At 34.4% G+C, this 20,669-nt stretch overlaps 2 protein-coding genes, 1 long non-coding RNA gene, 1 other non-coding gene and 1 pseudogene across 4 annotated transcripts; 4 read left to right on the forward strand and 1 right to left on the reverse strand.

Annotated features, from left to right (window-relative positions):
• Positions 1-2: 2 nt before the first annotated feature.
• On the reverse strand, positions 3-5,960 carry LOC140978198 (protein SCAR3-like). The gene is made up of 9 exons (XM_073443051.1): positions 5,590-5,960; positions 4,746-4,909; positions 4,455-4,578; positions 4,249-4,381; positions 3,775-3,842; positions 1,206-3,642; positions 966-1,061; positions 400-504; positions 3-304 (listed from the first exon to the last, which is right to left on the reverse strand). The coding sequence occupies exons 1-9, from the start codon at positions 5,742-5,744 to the stop codon at positions 254-256; spliced, it is 3,333 nt and encodes a 1,110-aa protein (XP_073299152.1). The 5' UTR covers positions 5,745-5,960; the 3' UTR covers positions 3-253.
• Positions 5,961-11,082: 5,122 nt separating this feature from the next.
• LOC140979292 (protein LIGHT-DEPENDENT SHORT HYPOCOTYLS 10-like) lies at positions 11,083-14,173 on the forward strand. The gene is made up of 2 exons (XM_073444637.1): positions 11,083-11,797; positions 14,024-14,173. The coding sequence occupies exon 1, from the start codon at positions 11,232-11,234 to the stop codon at positions 11,766-11,768; it is 537 nt and encodes a 178-aa protein (XP_073300738.1). The 5' UTR covers positions 11,083-11,231; the 3' UTR covers positions 11,769-11,797; positions 14,024-14,173.
• A 1,193-nt stretch (positions 14,174-15,366) lies between these two features.
• Positions 15,367-15,439, forward strand: TRNAE-CUC (transfer RNA glutamic acid (anticodon CUC)). Its single transcript has one exon. It is a non-coding gene; the product is annotated as a tRNA-Glu (tRNA).
• A 62-nt stretch (positions 15,440-15,501) lies between these two features.
• Positions 15,502-17,136, forward strand: LOC140978830 (large ribosomal subunit protein uL5-like; annotated as a pseudogene).
• Positions 17,137-18,773: 1,637 nt separating this feature from the next.
• Positions 18,774-19,649, forward strand: LOC140979309 (uncharacterized). Its single transcript, XR_012175714.1, has 2 exons — positions 18,774-19,258; positions 19,373-19,649. It is a non-coding gene; the product is annotated as an uncharacterized lncRNA (long non-coding RNA).
• The last annotated feature ends 1,020 nt before the right edge of the window (positions 19,650-20,669 follow it).

Here is a 20,669-nt window from a genome sequence, read left to right on the forward strand (position 1 = left end):
GATGAAACAAGGTTGAGTCCATGCTATTAGCATAGGCTGACCAATGAAACATATCTGAAAACGAAGCATAAACAATAAAGAAAAATTGCAGTAAATTGGACTAAAGAGGATGGCATCATTAAAATTCACAAGAGACCTACAAATCAATCACACAAGGAAATGGGCATAAAATATGTATCACAGATTTAACTAATATGGCAATCAAAATATCATGGCTTAGACCATTTTACTTGCACGTCATGCCAGAAGAAAATCAAGCATCACTCCAGTTACTTTCACCTTCCCCATCATCACTACCAACAACCTGAATTGCCAACAAAGAGACACAAATGCACAAACAAGTCAATAGCAGATTCATATAACTATATATTTGTTTATGGAGGAAGATATTATTGATACCTGGCGAATTGAATTCACCTTCCGAAGAATGGCTGACACGTGGACATTAGAGGTGGGATCCCCATATTTTGATTTACCAATTACAGTTGGTCTCAGATTCAATGACTGGTGCCACAAAACAAAGGTGTACACACAGGTGAGTTCTTAGAGCTACATCTTAAATAAAGTACAGTTTGTTCACAAGCTATTCTGATACCATTATCGCCTCATGTAATGTGAATAATTCTCTACATACTAGTAACAAGATCATAACTCAGGACAGTATCATGATCACATCCTTTTTTTTTTGACAATCCACTCAAGGTAGTTGATTGAAGAATCATGTCATTACACTATGATTTAAAAGAAACATAGCAGATAGTGCATGTGATATTCGGCTTATGTAAACCACTGATTAGCTACTGAAGCTGGTTGGTAAGGAATAGAAGGCGTGCAGGTCCAACATCCCTACTTGTCTCTAAATGGTAAATGCAGATGAGATTATTCTTAGGTTGTATCAAATCAAATATTTAATACATGCTTATCTATTAAAAAAATTAGAAAATTTTTCCACTAAAGCAACTTACTTTGGATCGAATTTGCTGCAAAAAATCTTCCTTTTCATCTGTGCCTTTGAGCTGATTTGCTTTTCTTCGTCGATTGGATGTCTGCAACTCTGATTGCTGCTTAAGAACAAATACAGATTAAATGAAGGCAGTAAAATGGGTATCTTCACAACAGTTCCATTCATCTTCTGCATTGAGTAAAAAATATGAGTAAAAAATAAGTGTGTGCGGGTGGGTGGGGGAGTATCCGGGATATAACACCTTGCTTTCTTGCATTTTTGCACTCTCAATATCTTGATATTGAGTGAAGGGGGCGGGCTTAGGTTGTTGACAAGTTGTCGATGCCGAAAAGTTGAGATCAAAGTCAAAATATGATCCTTTGATAAATGCTTCTCTCTTGCCTTCTTTATCATCAAGATGGGACTCCATACCCCGCCATTGCACTGGAGGTGGAGTAGTGGGAGTAGGTGTACCCTGTGGCCTGACAATATGCTTTGAATCGGCATATTTCCTTGGTTCCTTGGTGAATTGACTTTGAGATTCCGAACTTCGAAAATCAAACGAACTGCCAGAATTTTGTTCACCGTATTCAACACAAGGAAACTGAAGTCCATAGTGGATCTCTCCACGGCTTCTACCAATTCCCTGATCTGTTGCAGCAGATTGTGTCAAGGAGATTCTGTGAAGGTCATCATACAAGTCAAGGTCCTTCCCACAATGTAATTGGCCAGATTCCCACTGCCCGGAATTTGATTCAGATTGATGACTAAGACAATCGTCTGACAAAGAAGAAGATGATCTACAGAATGTGTCATCTGAGTCTGAGTCAATGTTCTGCCGTACAATGGTTATCTCTGGGACCAGCTGAAAAGAAGGAAAGAAATCTCTGCTGGTTTCATGATTAATATTTCCGTCAGGAAATTTTAGTTTTAGCTTGGAAGTCTCAACACCATCTATTGGCTGAAATGATATTTTCAGATGCCCAAGCGGAGGAGATGAAGAAGGTGACAGTATAGATGATTCACAGCCAAAAAAACCTTTAGCATGTCCAGAAATTTTTTTATATGCAACACTTTGATTTTGGTTAGATCCAGAATTTCGGTAGCTGGAAGGATAGGAGTTATCTTCTCTGCCATGTAGCGGTATTATGTTAGATCCAGTAGTTTGCAATCTATCGCCGAGGTCAGATATTTGAACTGAGCTCCTGCTATTTTCTTCACCCCTTTTGGCATCTTTGAACATTGAATTAACAGGAAGAGAACTTCCAGTTGCCACCGTCCTTGCTTCAGTAGAGCTAGCATTATTAAGAGAGAGTGAATAGCCAGTTATTCCACGCTTGATTCCTAAATCAGCATGTGAGATTTTCCAAGATGGTTTTCTAAAATGTGTGCCACTTTCTCGGTGTTCCTGACACATATAGCTTTGAGTATCAAGGCATGTTTCAAAATTTTCGAACATCTCTATTTGGTTTGGTTTCTTTGAATCTATATCCCTGTAACGCTGACTAGATGTATTAATTTCTTCATCTTGGGCCGACGCAGGATATTGAGGAATACCACTGTTTGCATTGAGATCTGGTGGTTTTGAAGGTTCGAGTCCTAACAAGCCACCATTAGTCCAGAACATGACGGGAGTAACATATGAAGTTTTTATTGCAGGTTTCTGATGCGCAGGACTGCCTGTATGATTGATCATTGGTACACCAGAGTTGTCATACCTGAAAGAGCAAAGTGAAGTGCTAGCAACAGATTCTTCATTTGTTATGCCATCAATTTTAACAGACTCAAAAGAATCAACACCCGGCAGACTGCTTATGTCTGACAACTCTGCAGCCCTTTGAGCTGGCAATAAAGCCTTGTCCACTGAAGACATTGAATCACATACATCTTTGACTGCCATTGGATTATCACAATTGTATCGCACAGAGGTGGATTTTGGAGACGTTGAACTGGGGTTATGCCCAATACTATCGTTGTACATTGAACCATTGACCAGACCATCGGATTCAGAATAGGATGAATGGCATTCCGAATTATGTTTTCCTATTTCCAGTTCATTGTCTACTGCTTTCCCCCACAACTTGGAAAAATGTTCTATTTCTTGTCTTTTCCTGCAATCTGTTTGATGACCAAATTCAACGGTGTTCGTTGCATATATTAAACAACCTGTTTCACTTTCAATATCATCAAGGTGGACCTCACCGGGCTCCAATGTTGGCAGAGCCTCACTTGAAGGCTGACCATCCATTTTTCCAACTGTTGCAAAATTTAAAGAGGTGTCACCACGAGTTTCGACTTCATACGTTGGGGGAAATGATTCTTGATTTCTATCATGGTAATCATTCTGTGTCCCGTCACAATCATGCTCTCGTGCTTCTATCTTTTCGTCCCAAGTAATAGAAGGTGAACTACAGCCTGCTTGGTCTTGTGACAGATTGATCTGAATATAATCATAAGCATCGCTAATTTTTTCCTGGAGGAAAATGTAGTCTAAGAATTCATCACCAACGTAGTGCCTCTTTACGGGAGAAGAAATGGAATCTCGTGATCCTGGTTCTTCCGTTTGCACAGAGTGACTTGGATGGAAATCACCCTCACTGTAAGTTGACCCATTTCTCAGGTCTAAACTTGATTGATCATCCAAATCGGACATTATTTGAGTAGTATTATTACCAACATTGAGTTGAGTGACCTGCATTCTGCAAAATTAAAACTTCCCAAATTTAGTCCTGCCACCTAATATCAATAAATTTTGCACATTAAACAATCCAATTCACGTGTTAGTTCCATGTCTACACCGCTCAAGGGTATAAGTATGAAATGACATGCACCTGCCATCGTGATGGGAAATCGATGCCCCTTGAGCTAGTTCTCCATTCCTGGCCTGCAACTTTTTTTTCTGTTGAAGTTTCACAACCTCAGTCCAATAGGCTGATAAGAAAGCTTGGAAGGGAAAAAAAATCTTGCATAGCACATATCTTGAGCCCTAAACCTAAGGGAAAAAATCTCTAAAGGCTAGCTTGTAAACATCATTTTGATCTTTTCACATAAATCAGAATAATGAACTTCAGAATTTTCTCGTATACGTAAGATTTTGTGAGCCAAAGCAAGCCCAAATAAAAGTTATTTTACACACACAGAGATATCTAGGGCTTGCTGATACATAGAAATTTAACTCAATCTAAAACAGTGTGTCCTTGGAGCAGTTCAGAGGCATGAAGCGGAAATATATGTTCTTCAAACAGCTTATGTACGTTCTTGTGGTATGTTAATGTTGCTTCAACCTTTTTCAAAAAACACAATACCTTAATTCTGAGACGTTTCTTATCTTTTGTGACTTTCTCGTCGCTTGTTTCACCAGATGCCGCCGATTCTCTCTTAAATAAATTTGGATCTGAATACCTTTTCAGGCATGATCCAGGGCCACCAGGGTCAAACCTATAAAAAGAAAAAACCTTATGCAGATGGATGAGCAGAAACACAATTGTATAAGTTTAAGAGCTGCCAATACCTGTCAAGCAATTGTAATTGGGGAGGGCTACGACAGTCTTCGTAAGAAGCCATGATAAATTGAGGCATATCACTGTACACAAAATGATTTTGGTCACACTGGATATGAGCATGCCAGTTAGAACCTGCAAACATTTTTCTCATAAAGACTAAAAATACGAAAAAACCTTGTACCATAAAGACCAACAATCCAACCACCTGGCTGTGTGTAACAGCCAAGTGAAAGGAGATGTGATTGATACAATCTGAACAATAAGGGTGTAAAACAACAAAGCTAGGATCACAACTATACCGGTTGTATAAGCAAAATGCAAGTGGCTCCTCTGTGCAAGAACAACCTTCTCAAGTGGAGAAAGTGCGGATTCAATTTGTTTCGTGCGGGCTATCAAATTATGGCTTCTAGAAGACATAACCATCACTTCTTCCTGCAACCTGTGAAAAACTTCCGCAGCGAATCTACCACATGCAGCGATAATATTTCAGTTAACAATCTGGTATGAAATTTCGAAAAATGAAGATCATACACAACAGCATCACTAGAGTATATTTGTTCCCAATGAACCAGGAGCTTCCGCAGAATAACAATCAAAGACACATTAAAAATAACATTTTAGGATCCTTTTTATTCATGCAATTGAATGAAAAAATAGAGATTAAAAACAGTATGAACCATGACAAAATAGCTAAATATATATGTTTGAAGCAAAATTTAACCCAACACCTTAAGCCATCGAGGCTCACATCCATCTATTCATATTAAAGCCTTGTTTCTGTAATATGTGATCCTTACAGTGGCATCATCAAGAAGCACAACAGACTTATTTTAAGTGTTTTCATCCGATGCACAATGGACTTATTTTAAGTTTTTTTCGTCTGGTTGAGTTCCTTGTCACGGTAGTTTTGCATCACAGTCGCATGCCGGTTTATAGAGCAATATATTGTTTCTCAATGTATGAAATTAGCAATTTGTTTATGTCTGTCAATACTAAACAGAAGCTATAATATCTAGAATCCAACCAGGTAACGCATTGACATAGAAATCATGAACTCAACTGTAAGACAACTAAAAAATCTCCAAACATCAACAATAAAGTGAAATTTTCGAGGCATATAGACAGAGATGAGGAGTAACATACTCGGCGAGATCCCCGAGCTGACGTAAGATGCCGACGAGACTAGCCACCGTGACCCCATCAAGAATCTCCTTCGGGTCTTCCTTGTTCGCCTCCCTGTACAGCTCCTGTACTCCAAGTCCATAATAATTCCTCACCTCGGCTCTCACCAACGGCATCGTTCTCTGTACAACTCACACGAAAAAAAAACCCCAAGAGACTAAATCTTTGCGAGTGGCGGTCTGATAGAATAAACATATACTGTCGCACTTTACAATCTGTGCGCGATTGAAACTGAGAAAATGCCTAACGGAAGAAGGAGAAGAAGCCAATGCTACATAATCCCGTAAGCCATTGGAGCAGCTTGAGCTCGTGCTGACAGTTGAAGTGAAAGGGCTTAAATGACAGGATTACCCATCGAGGTGTGGTTCATATGAATCCGAGTTGTAGATTCGTCACGCTGCGATTAATTAGATTTTTATCTCTTTTTGGAGAAAATTATAAATTATTATTATCCTACATATTTTAATTATTTTAAATCTCTTATTTATTTATGAGGGGTATTTTGGGAAAAAAAAAGGTAAATTAAATGGTGAGACTAAATTGTCCTTATCTGATAATAACTTGTCATGGCATTTCACAAGCAAAACTTGAAAATAATTTTTGTAACACACACAATGTTTGTTTTATTTAACTGTTAGTATATATTAAATAATTGTATTGTTTGGTTAGTTAACTAAAAAAGGGTCATTTATGGATTAACCAGAGAGGTTATTATAACACTCTCATCATATGTTGACATATGGTACATGTTTATTGATACTCACTGAAAATTTATGGTCCAATTCCAGCAAATGACACTAGTCTAGACGCAGGTTTCGGATTTGCCGTGAGCCTGAAATTACGAAGAAGACCGTTAGAAGGGGGACGGGAGGGTGTCCCGACGTAGCCCCTCCGACGCTTAAGTCAGAGACTGAAGATATAAGTGAGGAGCAGCTAAAGGTGCTGCTGAAAAGTAATTATATTGAATGAATGAACCGTAAACTCAAACCTGATATTTATAAGAGAATACGTTGGCCTGTCGTGGGCTTTCTACCTGTGTTAGAGATGAGCCGAGATTTTGAACCTGATTTTGATGGGTCCATTTATGAGATATCATTTATTATGTAAATTTCATCATGCTTCCACGAGGCACTGCCTCTCTCTCTTATTTTGCTTGCTTGGTGTTTGGAAAAGTACCTCGAGTTGGTCTAGATTAAAATGAAGCTCTTTTTTTTATTGTGCTTTATTCTACTAAAGAATGTTAAGACAAAAGAGTTTGAATTGTTTGTTACCTTTTGTTAATGCCATATATCCATATTTTGGCTTGATCGGGCCCTAATTTTTCTCAGAATTGCCTCTGATTTTTGTAAATAAATGAAAATTTTTATGAAGATTCTTACCATAAAAAAATTTTTCTAATCCAAAATTACCGAACACGATCATTCAAAAGTCAAATGAATGAAGAGAGATATATTATCTAATAAATATATATTTTTATTTTATTAAAATTTTAGTACCGAGAATACCACACTCTACTTTTGAAAAAAATTAAGTTTTTCATTTTATTTTCAAGTACTATTCAGTTCTAATTTATTCTCACTTTTTCATAATCTATAAATTTAATAACTTATTCAAAAATATCATATTTTACACTTTGATGTGGCATCGATTATTTAACCATTTGTCGATCAAGCTTAATAATTAGTAAATGTTAAATTTGGACTTACTGAGAAATTCCTCCTTGGTTATCCATTTTGCTGCTAGCCCGATATATGGGCTCTAAAGTTTCTAGATGAAATATGTACCGTACCCACTAGCCTTTTTTTGGGCCTTTATGGGCCTCCATCATTATATATGTATATTCATTGTATTTTCTATATTATTGAATTTTACATTGAAAATAGCACTCACTAAGTATAACCATGAACGCGCGCACGCAACGCCATAGAGTGTTCGAGTTGATATTGGAGTAGATGAGCAAGAGACTAAGAGCATCTCCAACTCTTGCACCAAAATGACGTTTCACGCCATTTTGGTGCAAGGGAAGTTCTCCAACGGAGCTGAAATAGCGCAGCTCCATTTCCCATCCGCGCCTATTTTTTTTAATAACGTTAATGGTCCAAGTCAAAAGTTATAAATAACGTTAATGGTCCAAGTCAAATATTTTTTTAAACCGTACAGCAACTCAAAGACAATACTCAAAGAAAATGTTTCGATTTCTCTACTCAGCAAGGACAAAGATTGCACCAGAATAATTTATCTCTCAATAATTGCACTCATTGTAGTCAATGAGAATCGAACACATGATATTAACTCTGATGTCAATTGTAGCACTGAGCCCTTGTCGCTTTACCAAAAGTTATAACTGGTGATAACAGTGCAACTCAAATCTTTTAAACCGTACAACAACACAAACAACACATTTCGTATGTTCTACTTAACAAAAACAAATATTAAATCCCAATAACCATGGAAAAATAATCCGGATTTATAACCATAAATAGGAAATGGGTCACACAAAAATGAGTAATACATATTTTTCAAAAATAATATTACTACGTGTGTGTATTTGGGTGTAATTTATCAATATGCGTTGGAAAAAAAAATGAAGAAGAAGATCGATCATTGTGAAATAGAATATTTCAAGTGGAGAGGGAATAGCACTAGGGAAAAAACATAAGATAAGATAAAGTAACAATTAAGGAGACAGAATCTAATTGCAATATTTTCTTTTCACCAGTTAAATACTCCTTTTGTGTTGTTTTAAGATTCTCAAAAGTCGAAAACTCACACTTTATTTCCGATCCAACCTTATTTAATTACGTCAAACTTCTTACCAAGCTTCTAATCACATTAATTATGCTAAAACTGGTGAGAATTTATGTCCTAAATCAAATGAGATAAATTCATATCATATATGCTATTAATTAACTATTAGGTTACTATTATTATTACCATATTGAATCCATAATTTAATTTTTTGTAAGAATTTTCGTGTAAAAACATATTTATGAATGCAACTGGAACTGTTAGAATGTGTTAAAATAATTAACGAATATATATATATACTCGTGTTTTTCCATCTCCACAGTCGTCCTTGCATTTTTATTTTTATAACATATGTATAAGTTAATTTTATGATATACGTATGAATGATTCATCTGATCTGTTTACTTATCAACATTGTATGCATGGTTTTTTAAATAATATTTTGATTAAGCAATTGATCAAAAATGGGGATTGGACAGTTTTATTTTAAATAAATACACTAATATTATTTTAGTTAAAAAAAATTAAAGTTTTATATGTTTTCATCTTGTTTATTTCAAATCTTGAACGTACAATCCTATTTGCTTTAATCTGAGGTCTCAACTTTAGGAAACTTAAAACAATGACACATCTTTTCTTGATNACCCCCCCCCCCCCCAAAAAAAAAAAAATAACAAAAAAACCAAATGAAACCTATTCGAATTAAAAATAAATATAAATTCCATGTTTGTATTAGTTTCATGGGAAAAAAATAATTTAGAAAATTTTATTGTTTGACTTGGCTCAGGCAATTAATATCACATAATTAGTTTTATATCTAAAACTTGCAGAATATGATGCGGCATTCTATAAATTGATTAGGTTACAGATTTTGTTTTGTAATATAAATAAGTCACAAGTGATTTTTTTAATAATGTGAGAATCCACAATCGTTAACCTTCGGTACATGCATATTGGGTAAAGTAACGGACTAACGTATTAACATGTAAATAATGCTAACCAAATAAATTACACTGATCAAGCCATATACGATACACTAATCCGATAAAATGGTTATAGAAAAAAATCAAACTTGTTACCTTTAATTAAACTGTCACCTATTCCATTTATTGGACAATTCTTGAGGGCGTCACATGTGATTTTTAATTAATGGAATATGAATTAATCTGGCTAAATGATTTGAAAAAGAAATGTGGGGTATAGATTGAAATAAATTAATGTGAAAGGGAAATGTGGAGTACTCGTCAACTAGCTAGGCATATCGTAAATGAGAATTAATGCATTTTATTTTTTATTTTTCCGTTAGCAGTCGTAGATGAAAATTAATGCATTTTATTTTATTTTATTTTTTCGTTAGCTATATATGGTTGGAACCTATATTATTTACATATTACACATCTTAGCAATTTCAGCTCACAGGATAACGAGAAACTAGTACATTTTTTCCGGACGAGCTTCTCACACATAGTTTGATCAATGTAATTTATGTAACTAACGTGATTTGCAATATGTTAACGTTAGTCCATGAGTTTACCGAGTAAAATTTCATAACTACGATATTATCATATTTTTTAATATAAATAAAAATAATTACAAATTTTTTTTAAAAAAAATAACATACCGTACAATCACACAATGCGTAGAAAGAGGTGTAGTTTACTGCCCTCGAATTTGATTCAACGTATAATTTTTGGTGACGTGCATTGTTGAAAAAAATCGACATCAACCAAATAATAAAACATACTATAGATTATAGAATTATTATAGCATTCTTAATGATATTTACTTAATTAAAAAATGATATTCATCATATAAATGAATATTTAATTTAAAAAACGCCGAACGTTTCAAAATCGTATCGGATTTGCGTGGTTTATTATAATGAACTGACTAATGGCCGGACTAGTAGGTCAGTCAATTCTCCCGTGGACGATCTAATTAAGGGAAAATTGTCAAAACAATTCCCTAAATCTATTTTGGTCTTGTAAGTTATGTTATATTTTGATTTTTGTTTTTATTTTTTTACGGAGTGTTAACGCGGCATCATAAAATATTGATGTAGTACCGAGAAATGCTGATATTTCTGACACTATATCAACAATCCATGAAAAAGATCAAAAGTCAAAACAAAAATCCAACTTACATAACCAAAACCCTAATATGAGTATTTGCATGACCAAAAAACAAAATAAACCAACCTAATGACATTTTGACTATTTTCCCTCTATTTAACAGTTTTTTTTTTAAAATGAGTATTTCAAATTTTCGATTAAATGGCTACATCTTAATATCTTATCCAGTAGTGATTGCCGATTGGTCATTTCTAAAACTTGGGTGGGCATGTGTTGGAATTTGTCAAAGTTCAGTCGTCAATTTTAGTCGGGTATCCAATATATGTATATTAGGTAGGAAAAAAAATACTCGATTATAACCCGATAAGATCGGGCACCCAATAGTAATTTCAAGTACCCAATGAGTCATTTTTTAAATAAAAAAACTAATGATATAGCTTAGAAATAAATATTGTTTAAGAGAAATATCTCGAAAACATATAATGTATAGAGTTTTTATTACAATAAACCCTCGCACACAAAAACCCATGAATCCTTCTGCACATTTCTAATGAATATAATGGAAAGAGAGAGGGGAAAATAAAATAAAAAAAAAAATAGAAAACAAATAAAGCAAGAACAAATTAAAGCACTTTGAAAGCTAAAGGGTCCATATCATGTCTCCTCAATGTAGTATTCAAGACGTGATCTCAGTCTTTGTTCACTGAATCCATTCCATTTCCAGTATTTTCCTCAAACCTTCTCTTTCCATCTTGCTTTCTTGTCCGATTTCCAAATTAACCCATGAATCCTTCTGCAACATCGATGTTCAGCGACTCCAAAGAAGGCTCCGCCAGTAATCCACCGCCCCCACAAGCACGTCCACCGCAGCTCAGCCGTTACGAATCCCAGAAGAGAAGAGACTGGAACACTTTTGGTCAGTACTTGAAGAACCAGAGACCTTCGGTTCCACTCTCACAGTGTAACTGTAACCATGTTCTGGAATTTCTCCGATACCTAGACCAGTTCGGGAAAACTAAGGTTCATTTGCATGGGTGTGTGTTCTTCGGGAAGCCCGATCCTCCGGCGCCGTGCATCTGCCCCTTGAGGCAGGCTTGGGGCAGCCTAGATGCTCTGGTTGGACGGCTCAGAGCAGCTTATGAAGAGCACGGCGGATTACAAGAGACTAACCCGTTTGGAAACGGGTCGATCCGGGTTTATTTGCGTGAAGTGAAAGAGAGTCAAGTTAAGGCTAGAGGGATTCCATACAAGAAGAAGAAGAAGAAAATCAATAATAAAAAAAAGGCCCATCAGGAATCCGAAGCTGCCCCTTTGAATTAATAAGCCTTCTCTTTTTGCAAGAAAACATGGTAATTTGTCCTTATTTCATCTCAAAATTTTATGAATCCATGTTTCACATCTTTATAGTCAGCTTGTAGTGACTTGGAAACTGATAAATTATAATGGAAAGAACAGTGAATTTCATATTGTTTCCAGAGTGGTGTTTGTCGGAATGTTCACAAGTTAAATAAGGAAACATCTGATATCTACATCTTTCGCCCGGAGCAGTCTTTATACAAGCAAAGAAACCCTATATCCATCCACCGAAAAATGAAACCCTAGTTTTTTCGAGGATATTTTTGGCGACCCTGGTCGAGAAACCAAATCACGTCATTACTAAACTAATTCTCTTTATATATATATATATACGTACACACACACACATCTCTCAACCGACAAGGTAGTCCAAATTTTTTTTTGAGAGTGACCATACTCGACCCAATCATTCATCAATTGATTTGGCTAAGATCACTGATCTACTTGTTGTGCCCATGCAATATCTCATTCAAGAAACAATCTAAAATTTTGGCATTTTTATTTGTAGATTGCTTCAAAACAGCAGTACTAACAATCCATCGACTGTTTAATAAAAATGACCTAATTTAATTCATGTACGCGTGATATGTATGTACATTTTACTTTCTAAACTATAAATAATTACCGATCCTTCCAAAACCCACCGCAGAGCTCTCCTATTCATCCCCTTCCAATGCCTTTCCTTTTATCTAGAACTCCATGCGCTAAATTTTCGATAGCCATCAACTTATTAATCCAAACTCGGAGTGAAATAATCTTGAGGAATGTATGGCCTCTAGAGCCACAGAGAGCATATAATATATAATATTTCAGTCTATGTAATATAATTAAAAAACATGATAATTTTTTCCATTGTATCCTGAGAAACAGTCGACCAACTTGATCTGTGAAGCACATATCGGAGGAGACGAATTTGTTTTAAGGACATTGTACTTTGTAAAAGCCTCATTTTGCTTTATTGTTTCAGTTTTACTTACTGTATTTTCTCACGACATCGTTCATTGGTTTCTGTTAGGTTTTCTGTATCTTTTAAAAGTTTACAATACTTTATTTCTCTTTCGAGAACTACAAAATTGCATAACATTGATACAATAACCTTTGAATTGAATATTAGTGGTAGCTAGATGAATCAAAATAACTGAATTCCGAAGTTATTAAACCCAAATAAAAATTCAAAAGCTAGTCAGTTGACTGAAACCAAAAAAAATGGTTAATAGAAAAAAATATTTTTCCTTAATTATATATAGTGTGAGGTTTCTGTTCGGCCCATGAATGTCCTTGCACACCATTCTTTTTACAACAATTAAGATATGTGTGTGGGTATTATCATATTATATGCTTGCATAATTACATATCGAACACATATTTATTAGCGTCAATCAAAAACAATATTCATGCATTCAAAGTTGCTATCAGGGTTTGGTACAAAGAATTAGTTGCTAGTTGTTAGTAATATATTTATATTGTTATGTGCAGTTGTCTATAAATTAATTATGGTGACAGTTCCCTTGTTTAATATTTGGTCGGCTTTACTGTTATGCCGCAGCATGAAAAGTTTAATTACTTCATAATTATGAAAATAACAGGAGATCAGGTATTATATATAGAGAGAGAAGTGTACAGAGAAAGTGTAAGAAACTTATAATTTCAGGTACATCTATGGAAGAAAGATTTGAAAGAACTGATCATCATAAATAAGAAAAGAGATAAGCATATTGATTAAGGCAACATATACATATATATATATATATAAGATTTTGGCTTCGAGTTTTGATTCTGGGGTTGATTTAAGTTGATATAAATGCAGGATTGCAACGCAAACACTACATTCAGGAGCTACACGTACACTTGACATGATCCCCTTCAAATAATAAAAAAAGGTGTAATTTTGTGCGATCTTTTGAAATATGAGTTCTCGGCCCTCAACATATTAATTAAGTCATCCTTTATTGATTTTTTCCCCCTTTCTTGGCCTCATGAGTTTAATAGTGACTAGGTATTAGGAAAGTTAGTGGTGATCTTACTGAGCTGAGGGAATAATATTTTTTAAAAAATATGCATATATAATCTTTGAATTTTTCTATTGGGAGATTCGACAGATCAAGTGGATCGGAAAGTACGTTGAAGGCCAAGGACTGCATGTACACTACTGTATCTAGCTAACCATGCATAACAAGTTTGAGAAATTGATAAAATCTTGTTTTGGAATTGTTGTGCAGGATTAATTAATTAGATGATCTAGATGTTAGGTTAATTTCCAGTTTTTCTTTAATGCATCTGATCCGTAAAATCCCAAATAATTCTTATGTATAACATAAATAGACTGTATTTTATGATCTCCACTTGAAATGGATCACATATCTATAGAGGAGCTTTTTATGTATAATTTTAATATCTTACAGACGAATGACAGTAAAAAATCTTTGTTGCACTTCATTAATTTATCACTAGTGAAAAGAATCAAAATGTCGGGGGATGTATNTATCGGAAGTTCAAAGGGCCGTTATAGTGAAGATGAAAATGAAAATTATTTGAAAATGAAAATTATTTGAAAATTGAAAATGAAAGATGTTATCAATGTTAAATAATTATTATTTCAAATAAATTAATAAAAAAATAAGATATGTTAATAAATGTACAAAATTTATATAATTATATGAAAAAAATTGCAAATATCTAAAAAATCTTACAAAAAAATTCACTATAGTCCATCAAATTTTGTTTACAAATATGTGAGAAAGTCAATAAAAATATATTAAATTCATCTATTTATATTTTTGTTTGGAAGAGGAAAGAATGGCTCGTGGAGGATTATGTTTAATTTGGGACTGAAAAACAAATGCAGTGGTTTGCCAGCTTGGTCCAAATGTTGCAAACTTGCTTCAGAGAGGCTACACGATTGCTTCCGATAAGCCAAACTCATCAGCTCCAAAATAAAAATTTACAAATTCTGAAATTTTATACTTATTTTAGGTAATGTGTTGAAAATTGGATGTATAAACACTTTCCTATGATGCATATTTAATTTATGTACTGAACTGAAATGAATATTAAATAATCATATTTATTTTTTCATTTTGATTTTGAAAATTATAAAGATAGCTCGAGTTTAACACGATCATTAAAATATGAATTACTTTAGAATCAAAATAAAACATGAACTCAAGTTCAAATCATTTTGTTTGAGCTCGATGTTAAGCCAAAACTATAATTACATGTATAAGTTAAAAATCAAATTCATAAAAGTTACACTATTTTTTTAAAATTTCAGTCGATATTTATGTATGGAACTGTTAGTAGACGGACAAAAACACATCTTATTTCACAAAACATAAATTATTATGAAAATCTATTTTAATAAATTACAGAAATAACTAATTAATGTATTAGTTATAATTAATAACTTAAAGATTTATAAAATAATTAATTAAGTTAAAAATGTATACACTCCAACAATTACGAGTGCATGGGCTACCAGTAACTATTAATTTTCTTTTAAAAAAAAAAAAATTTAAATAAATATTTGGTCAAATAAGATTATTTTTCACCAAAAACTATCCAATCCGTTGTAGTCTAGTTGGTCAGGATATTCGGCTCTCACCCGAAAGACCCGGGTTCAAGTCCCGGCAGCGGAAGTAGTAGTTTTTATTTTTTTAAAATTTTGTGATCTTTCCTTTCGGCTTTGTTATTTTTCAGAGTTATATTCGTCAATCAGTGAGCACCCTCTCACCTGTAGTCTATGGAACAAAAACCCTAATTTGCTAACACAGATGAAGGATAACTGCAAATTCGCGACCTGTTTCTCTCTCCGCTGCGACCGGAAATACTCATTATGGTATATTTTAGTTCTCTTGTATGTTTTTTGTTTCTGAATTTGATCAAAACTTTGATCCCTGAAAATGGCCGCAGGCTTCAGAGAAGAAGCTGTCCAACCCAATGATAGAGATGAAAGTTCAGAAGCTCGTCCTCAACATCTCTGTCGGTGAGAGCGGTTATCGCCTGACACGCGCTGCCAAGGTCTCACATTTGTCCAATATATTTCAATTATTCATCAAAGTTTCATTGTATTCTTACTTAAGTTTGAATTTTGATTTGTGTGAATTAAGGTTTTGGAACAGTTGAGTGGTCAAGCACCCGTCTTCTCCAAGGGTATTGAATTATGAAGGCGATGCAACTTTTGGAGAGCGGGTTGAAGGTGAAGGAGTATGAGCTGCTGAGACGCAATTTCAGTGAAACTGGATGCTTCGGATTCGGTATTCGGGAGCATATTGACCTTGGTATCAAGTGAGTGTTATTTCTTTTATCTCTAATTTGAGGCTGAAATGATTAATTTCCTTTCTTTTTCCTTAAGGATCATCTTTGCATCAGTTTTGGTTAGTTATTACTGGAACCGCGGTGATGGTCAGACTGTCAGAGGGCTATATTATCTTGTGCAAGTTGTCCTGTCATTTGCTTATGATCAGTGCATGTGTGCCAACAATGCCTGTTATTTCACTTCATTTTGTTTTTGTGGTAACTGTTTCCCAGATGCTTGAAACCTCAGTTTGAGAAGATGTGGAGAGTTGAAAATAATAGGACCTCTAACTCTAAGACAGGATTGGAAGGATTGGTGTTGCTTGTAATTTGTAAACCAATGAAATTTTCTATGTTTATTTCATGTCATTGATGTTGTTGTCTGATTACTTTTTTCTGTTTCTTTCATCATTTTTAACCGAAAACCATGTAATGCAGCTGTGTTTATTTTTTCTTTGATGTGGACAAGAACCAGTGTTATGTACTGAGATATCACACTGTTTAATGTCAGTGATTACAGACTTACAGCTTATCTATTATCTTTGCTCGAAGGGGCATGTTTCATTTTTTTAGTTGCATGAGATTTTGTGGCTAGAACGTTGATTTAGGTTTGAAGTGTTTGATGATAACCCATCTATTGCTATGTATTTTTGATCACTTGTTGATTGTTCAAATTGAATTATGAGACTCTGACACTCGATCAGTTTTATCCATGACCTATCATTGCAGGTACGACCCTTCTACTAGCTATATCAAAAAATATAGTTAATCAAGAATAATAAAGACAAGATTGAATCCATGTATTTGGCCCATCAGGAATGTTGAAATGAAATGCAATTTGGTGAAGTATTTTTTCTTTAATGTTTTGATCTTCTTTGAGTTTGAAGTTATTTTTTCCATGTTGGCGTTTGAAGGAGTTGGATGGTAAAATACTATCAATCACGTTAATTATCATTGAGATAGTGATCATGATAAAACTTGCTACTTTAGACCGGGGTAAGAAAGTGAGTTTGATTTATGGTGTATTGAAAGAAACACTAGTATACTGTTGTGTATCAAAATATGTGTGGTTGCCAGGTATAAACATTGAATCTATACATCAAAAGGTTTATGTTATATGTGATTTAAAACTAGATTGTTTTTGTAGTGATGATTCAGTGATTCACACTACACTTTTCTTGAACATTTAACATTTTTGAGCCCGAAACACTTCTAAGAATTGTCTAAAGGGCTTGCTCATTATATTATTGAAGATCAATGTAGGTCAAAGCTCGCTATGGCATCAAATGATCTTGAGATCTCTCTACCTGATGATCATCAACTTCAATAGAAAACCCACAAAATATTCCCATTAATCCAAGATATGAAAGTCGTTTACGAAGGTGGCTTTGGTCCAATTCTTGACCATGTTGTATGATAACCATTATGTTCAGGATGGAAGCATCAGGGAGCTAGTGTACAAGGGATGATGCTAGTCTAATCTAAGTGTCAACTTTTATGTCTTTTTTATAAAATATATACAGGTTTCGTTCTCCTAATTTTTCCATCCTTAATTTTATAATCATTACTTTTTTATTGCACAATCATAACAGTAAACTAATTTTAACTTTGACCATTTTCTATCTTTTCCCCTTGAATAAATACTTCGCCGACATTGGCATTTGTGTTCTAGCCAATTAAGTACTGAAAATCCCAATTCATTTGCATGATATGTCTAGCGATAATATAACATTTGAAAGGATGTTTGTTAATTTGTTAACCAAACACAAATTATAGCACTGTCCGTTCTGAAAGCCCCGAAGAATTCCCATATGATTCACTAGACCGACTAGGTAGTAGGACCAAGTCACCAAAAATTACTGTAACAGTTGAAACTCCATGGTAATAAATAGTGCACCATGTAGAACCAAACAAATTTGAGTGGCTGAGAATTGTCAAATGAATGATAATCAAACAATCAAGGTAATTACACCAAGAAAGATGTGCGTCATACCTACCAAAAAAGAACTCATATTCATGCTATGTTAAATCAACTTTTATAAAGACAAAGCATAAACTAGCCCAATAAAAAACATCACATGTGTGAGAACCCAAATTTTTTGAAATATAATTATTTAAATATACACATGTATAATAATATATTTTCGAATTATGATATTATTGTAAAAATAATAAATTCGAAAATATTAAAAAATAATGGTATTTGAAATTCTAAACCAATAAATATATGGAATTCGAAATCAAGTGCAAGATATACTGTAAATTAAGACTGGATATCCACCTAATTGGAAGAAAATATTACATACAATAAGTTTTTCTCAACAAGAAAGCATCTCAATATTTATGGAAGAAGTATCTCGAAATTTATGGAAGGAGCATATCCAAATTATGGAATGATATCAATCAAATTATGGTAAGATTTTCACCACCCTCTATAAATAGGAGAAGCTTTCATTCAAAGAAGTTTATTTTAGTTCTGCTTAGTAAGTTCTAAACGCTTCCACATATTTTTATCGTTTTAAGAATTTAGGTTGTAAAGACAATTTTATGATTGATTATGAGTAATAAATTGGTTTTAGTTTATATTATACTACAAGACTTGTTGTTTTCAATTGTGTGTTTGTAAAACAACATTGATGTCGATTAACTCTGATCTCGACATGTGACAAGATGTATCTCCCATCTCAACACATGAATTAATAGTCAAATTTTGATTCTAAATCATGCTATCTATATCCACTCCATGATTGCAAAAATCCAGAAATGTCTCCATCAAACTACTCTTTTATATTCATTCCAAGATTCCCAACTAGTTATTATTCTAACCATTTCATTAAATTATATATTCTACATATCCTATAAGGTATAATCAAAATCAAATGTCTGTCTCTGAAATCTCATCCCCAGCTCAAATCTTGGCCAATTCCTCACAGAGGATTCAGTTGGTGTCCAAATCTGTATCCCAAAGACTACTTTCCAAGTTTTATGATGTTTCAGAATTCAACTTTGATTACACACAAAGTGCGCTGTGGTCTCCTCCAGTGCCAAGAGGCGCTTTCTTAGCGTCGCCGGGCCCGATTTTCACAGAACAAGATATGGTGGTTAAGCTAAGAAGAGCCCTGGAAGCTCATCAGAGACGAATATCCAGGCTTTCTTTTAATGTCAGCATACGCTACATTTATTTTTTCTTCGTTTTCTTCAACAGAAAATGCAAGAAAAGTAACCGGAGAAAATGGTGTTATGTTAATGTAATGGATTTTTGTGACTTTGCGCAGGCATGTTTGTGTACTCCAAAGAGATGCTGATGATAAAGATTAAAGAAGTCGGGCATACATAATTTTATCTATATTCTGTGTACACCATATTTTAAGTTTATAGGAATGAAAATTTACTCCTCTGCACGTAACTTCTGTCAAGAAAATTCGAGATGAGTGTACTAGAATTGAGAAAGTATCATTGTATTTGTTGAGGGATTATGATGATTGTTGGGGTCAAGCCAGAGGTTAGAATCGAGACAAGAAACAACAAAAACCATAAAGTTTAGATCGTACACACATTATCCAACATTAATGCATTAATGATCCATGTGAAATATCCGTATAGATTATATTAGTATATGCTTGGAATGTGCCAGTGTGGAATCTAGTCTATTTGTGATTCATCAACAGACCAGGATGTGACCCAAGGGGATAATGTGGATTCCAATGTAAAAGAAATTACTTTTTCCAGGTGTGGTGATGAAAAACTTATATTATAGACATATTTTTTCAAAACCTGCACTTAAGATATATCCTTTTGTTTTTTTATGCAAATGACTGTTAACCAAGCTTGCCTTTGGCCTCTGCCAAGTCGCCCTTGCCTTGCTAATACCGTAGAAAAATTTGGATACCTGTTCAAAGTTTCTACGCCAAAACTGTAATGAATTCTTTTAGCAATATGAATCAACCATAATATTAAAACGATCACGGTCGAGTCTCACTATAATGTGTTCATGGGCATGGAGTATAACAGCTATGATACAAGAGGATCATTAGTGTCTGTTACCACTTCGGACTCTTCTGATCCTGCTTTCGTATTGTACAGCCAATCCTTCGAAACTATCTAATATGTAAGAGTTATATAAACATTAGATTTTTAATGCACCACACCCAATAATTCTTGATAAACGAGACGCTTGGATGCAATAGGAAATAACAGCCTGAATTCACAGTGGACTCAAGAGTGAATGAAATACTTCGGAATTTGAATGGCCGCACAACTGCAAGACCAAGCTAGCTAAAGTTCCAAGTATATTTCTCTCAGAACTGGTAAGAATCTAGCCTGCAGTAATCCCACCAGGCTTTACAGAAGTGTCTTTTTTGCGTAGCCTTTCTTTTAGCCAAAAGACTGACCCCACCAGCACCACCCCTCCTCGCAGGGCGTTCTGCACTTGGACCAAAGTTAATATGCATCTGTCATGTCATATTCACAAGCAAAAATTTTCAATTTGGGCAAACCAAATCCAAGTACAACCTAACCCCAAGTGCCTCAACAATCTACTTTTGTTTATGACGACGAAACCCACAGTTATAA

This window comes from Primulina huaijiensis, chromosome 6 (assembly GCF_012295235.1).
Source record: "Primulina huaijiensis isolate GDHJ02 chromosome 6, ASM1229523v2, whole genome shotgun sequence".
NCBI lineage: Eukaryota > Viridiplantae > Streptophyta > Magnoliopsida > Lamiales > Gesneriaceae > Primulina > Primulina huaijiensis.

What these genes read in the sequence shown, in the direction of transcription:
- LOC140978198 (XM_073443051.1), bottom strand. Translation starts at nt 5,744, where the DNA reads ATGCCGTTGGTGAGAGCCGAGGTGAGGAATTATTATGGACTTGGAGTA. An exon ending in AGAAACGTCTCAGAATTAAG is followed by an intron (nt 3,843 to 4,248) that starts GTATTGTGTTTT and finishes AAACTTCAACAG; the next exon opens with AAAAAAAAGTTGCAGGCCAG. An exon ending in ATTTCCCATCACGATGGCAG is followed by an intron (nt 3,643 to 3,774) that starts GTGCATGTCATT and finishes TTAATTTTGCAG; the next exon opens with AATGCAGGTCACTCAACTCA.
- LOC140979292 (XM_073444637.1), top strand. Translation starts at nt 11,232, where the DNA reads ATGAATCCTTCTGCAACATCGATGTTCAGCGACTCCAAAGAAGGCTCC.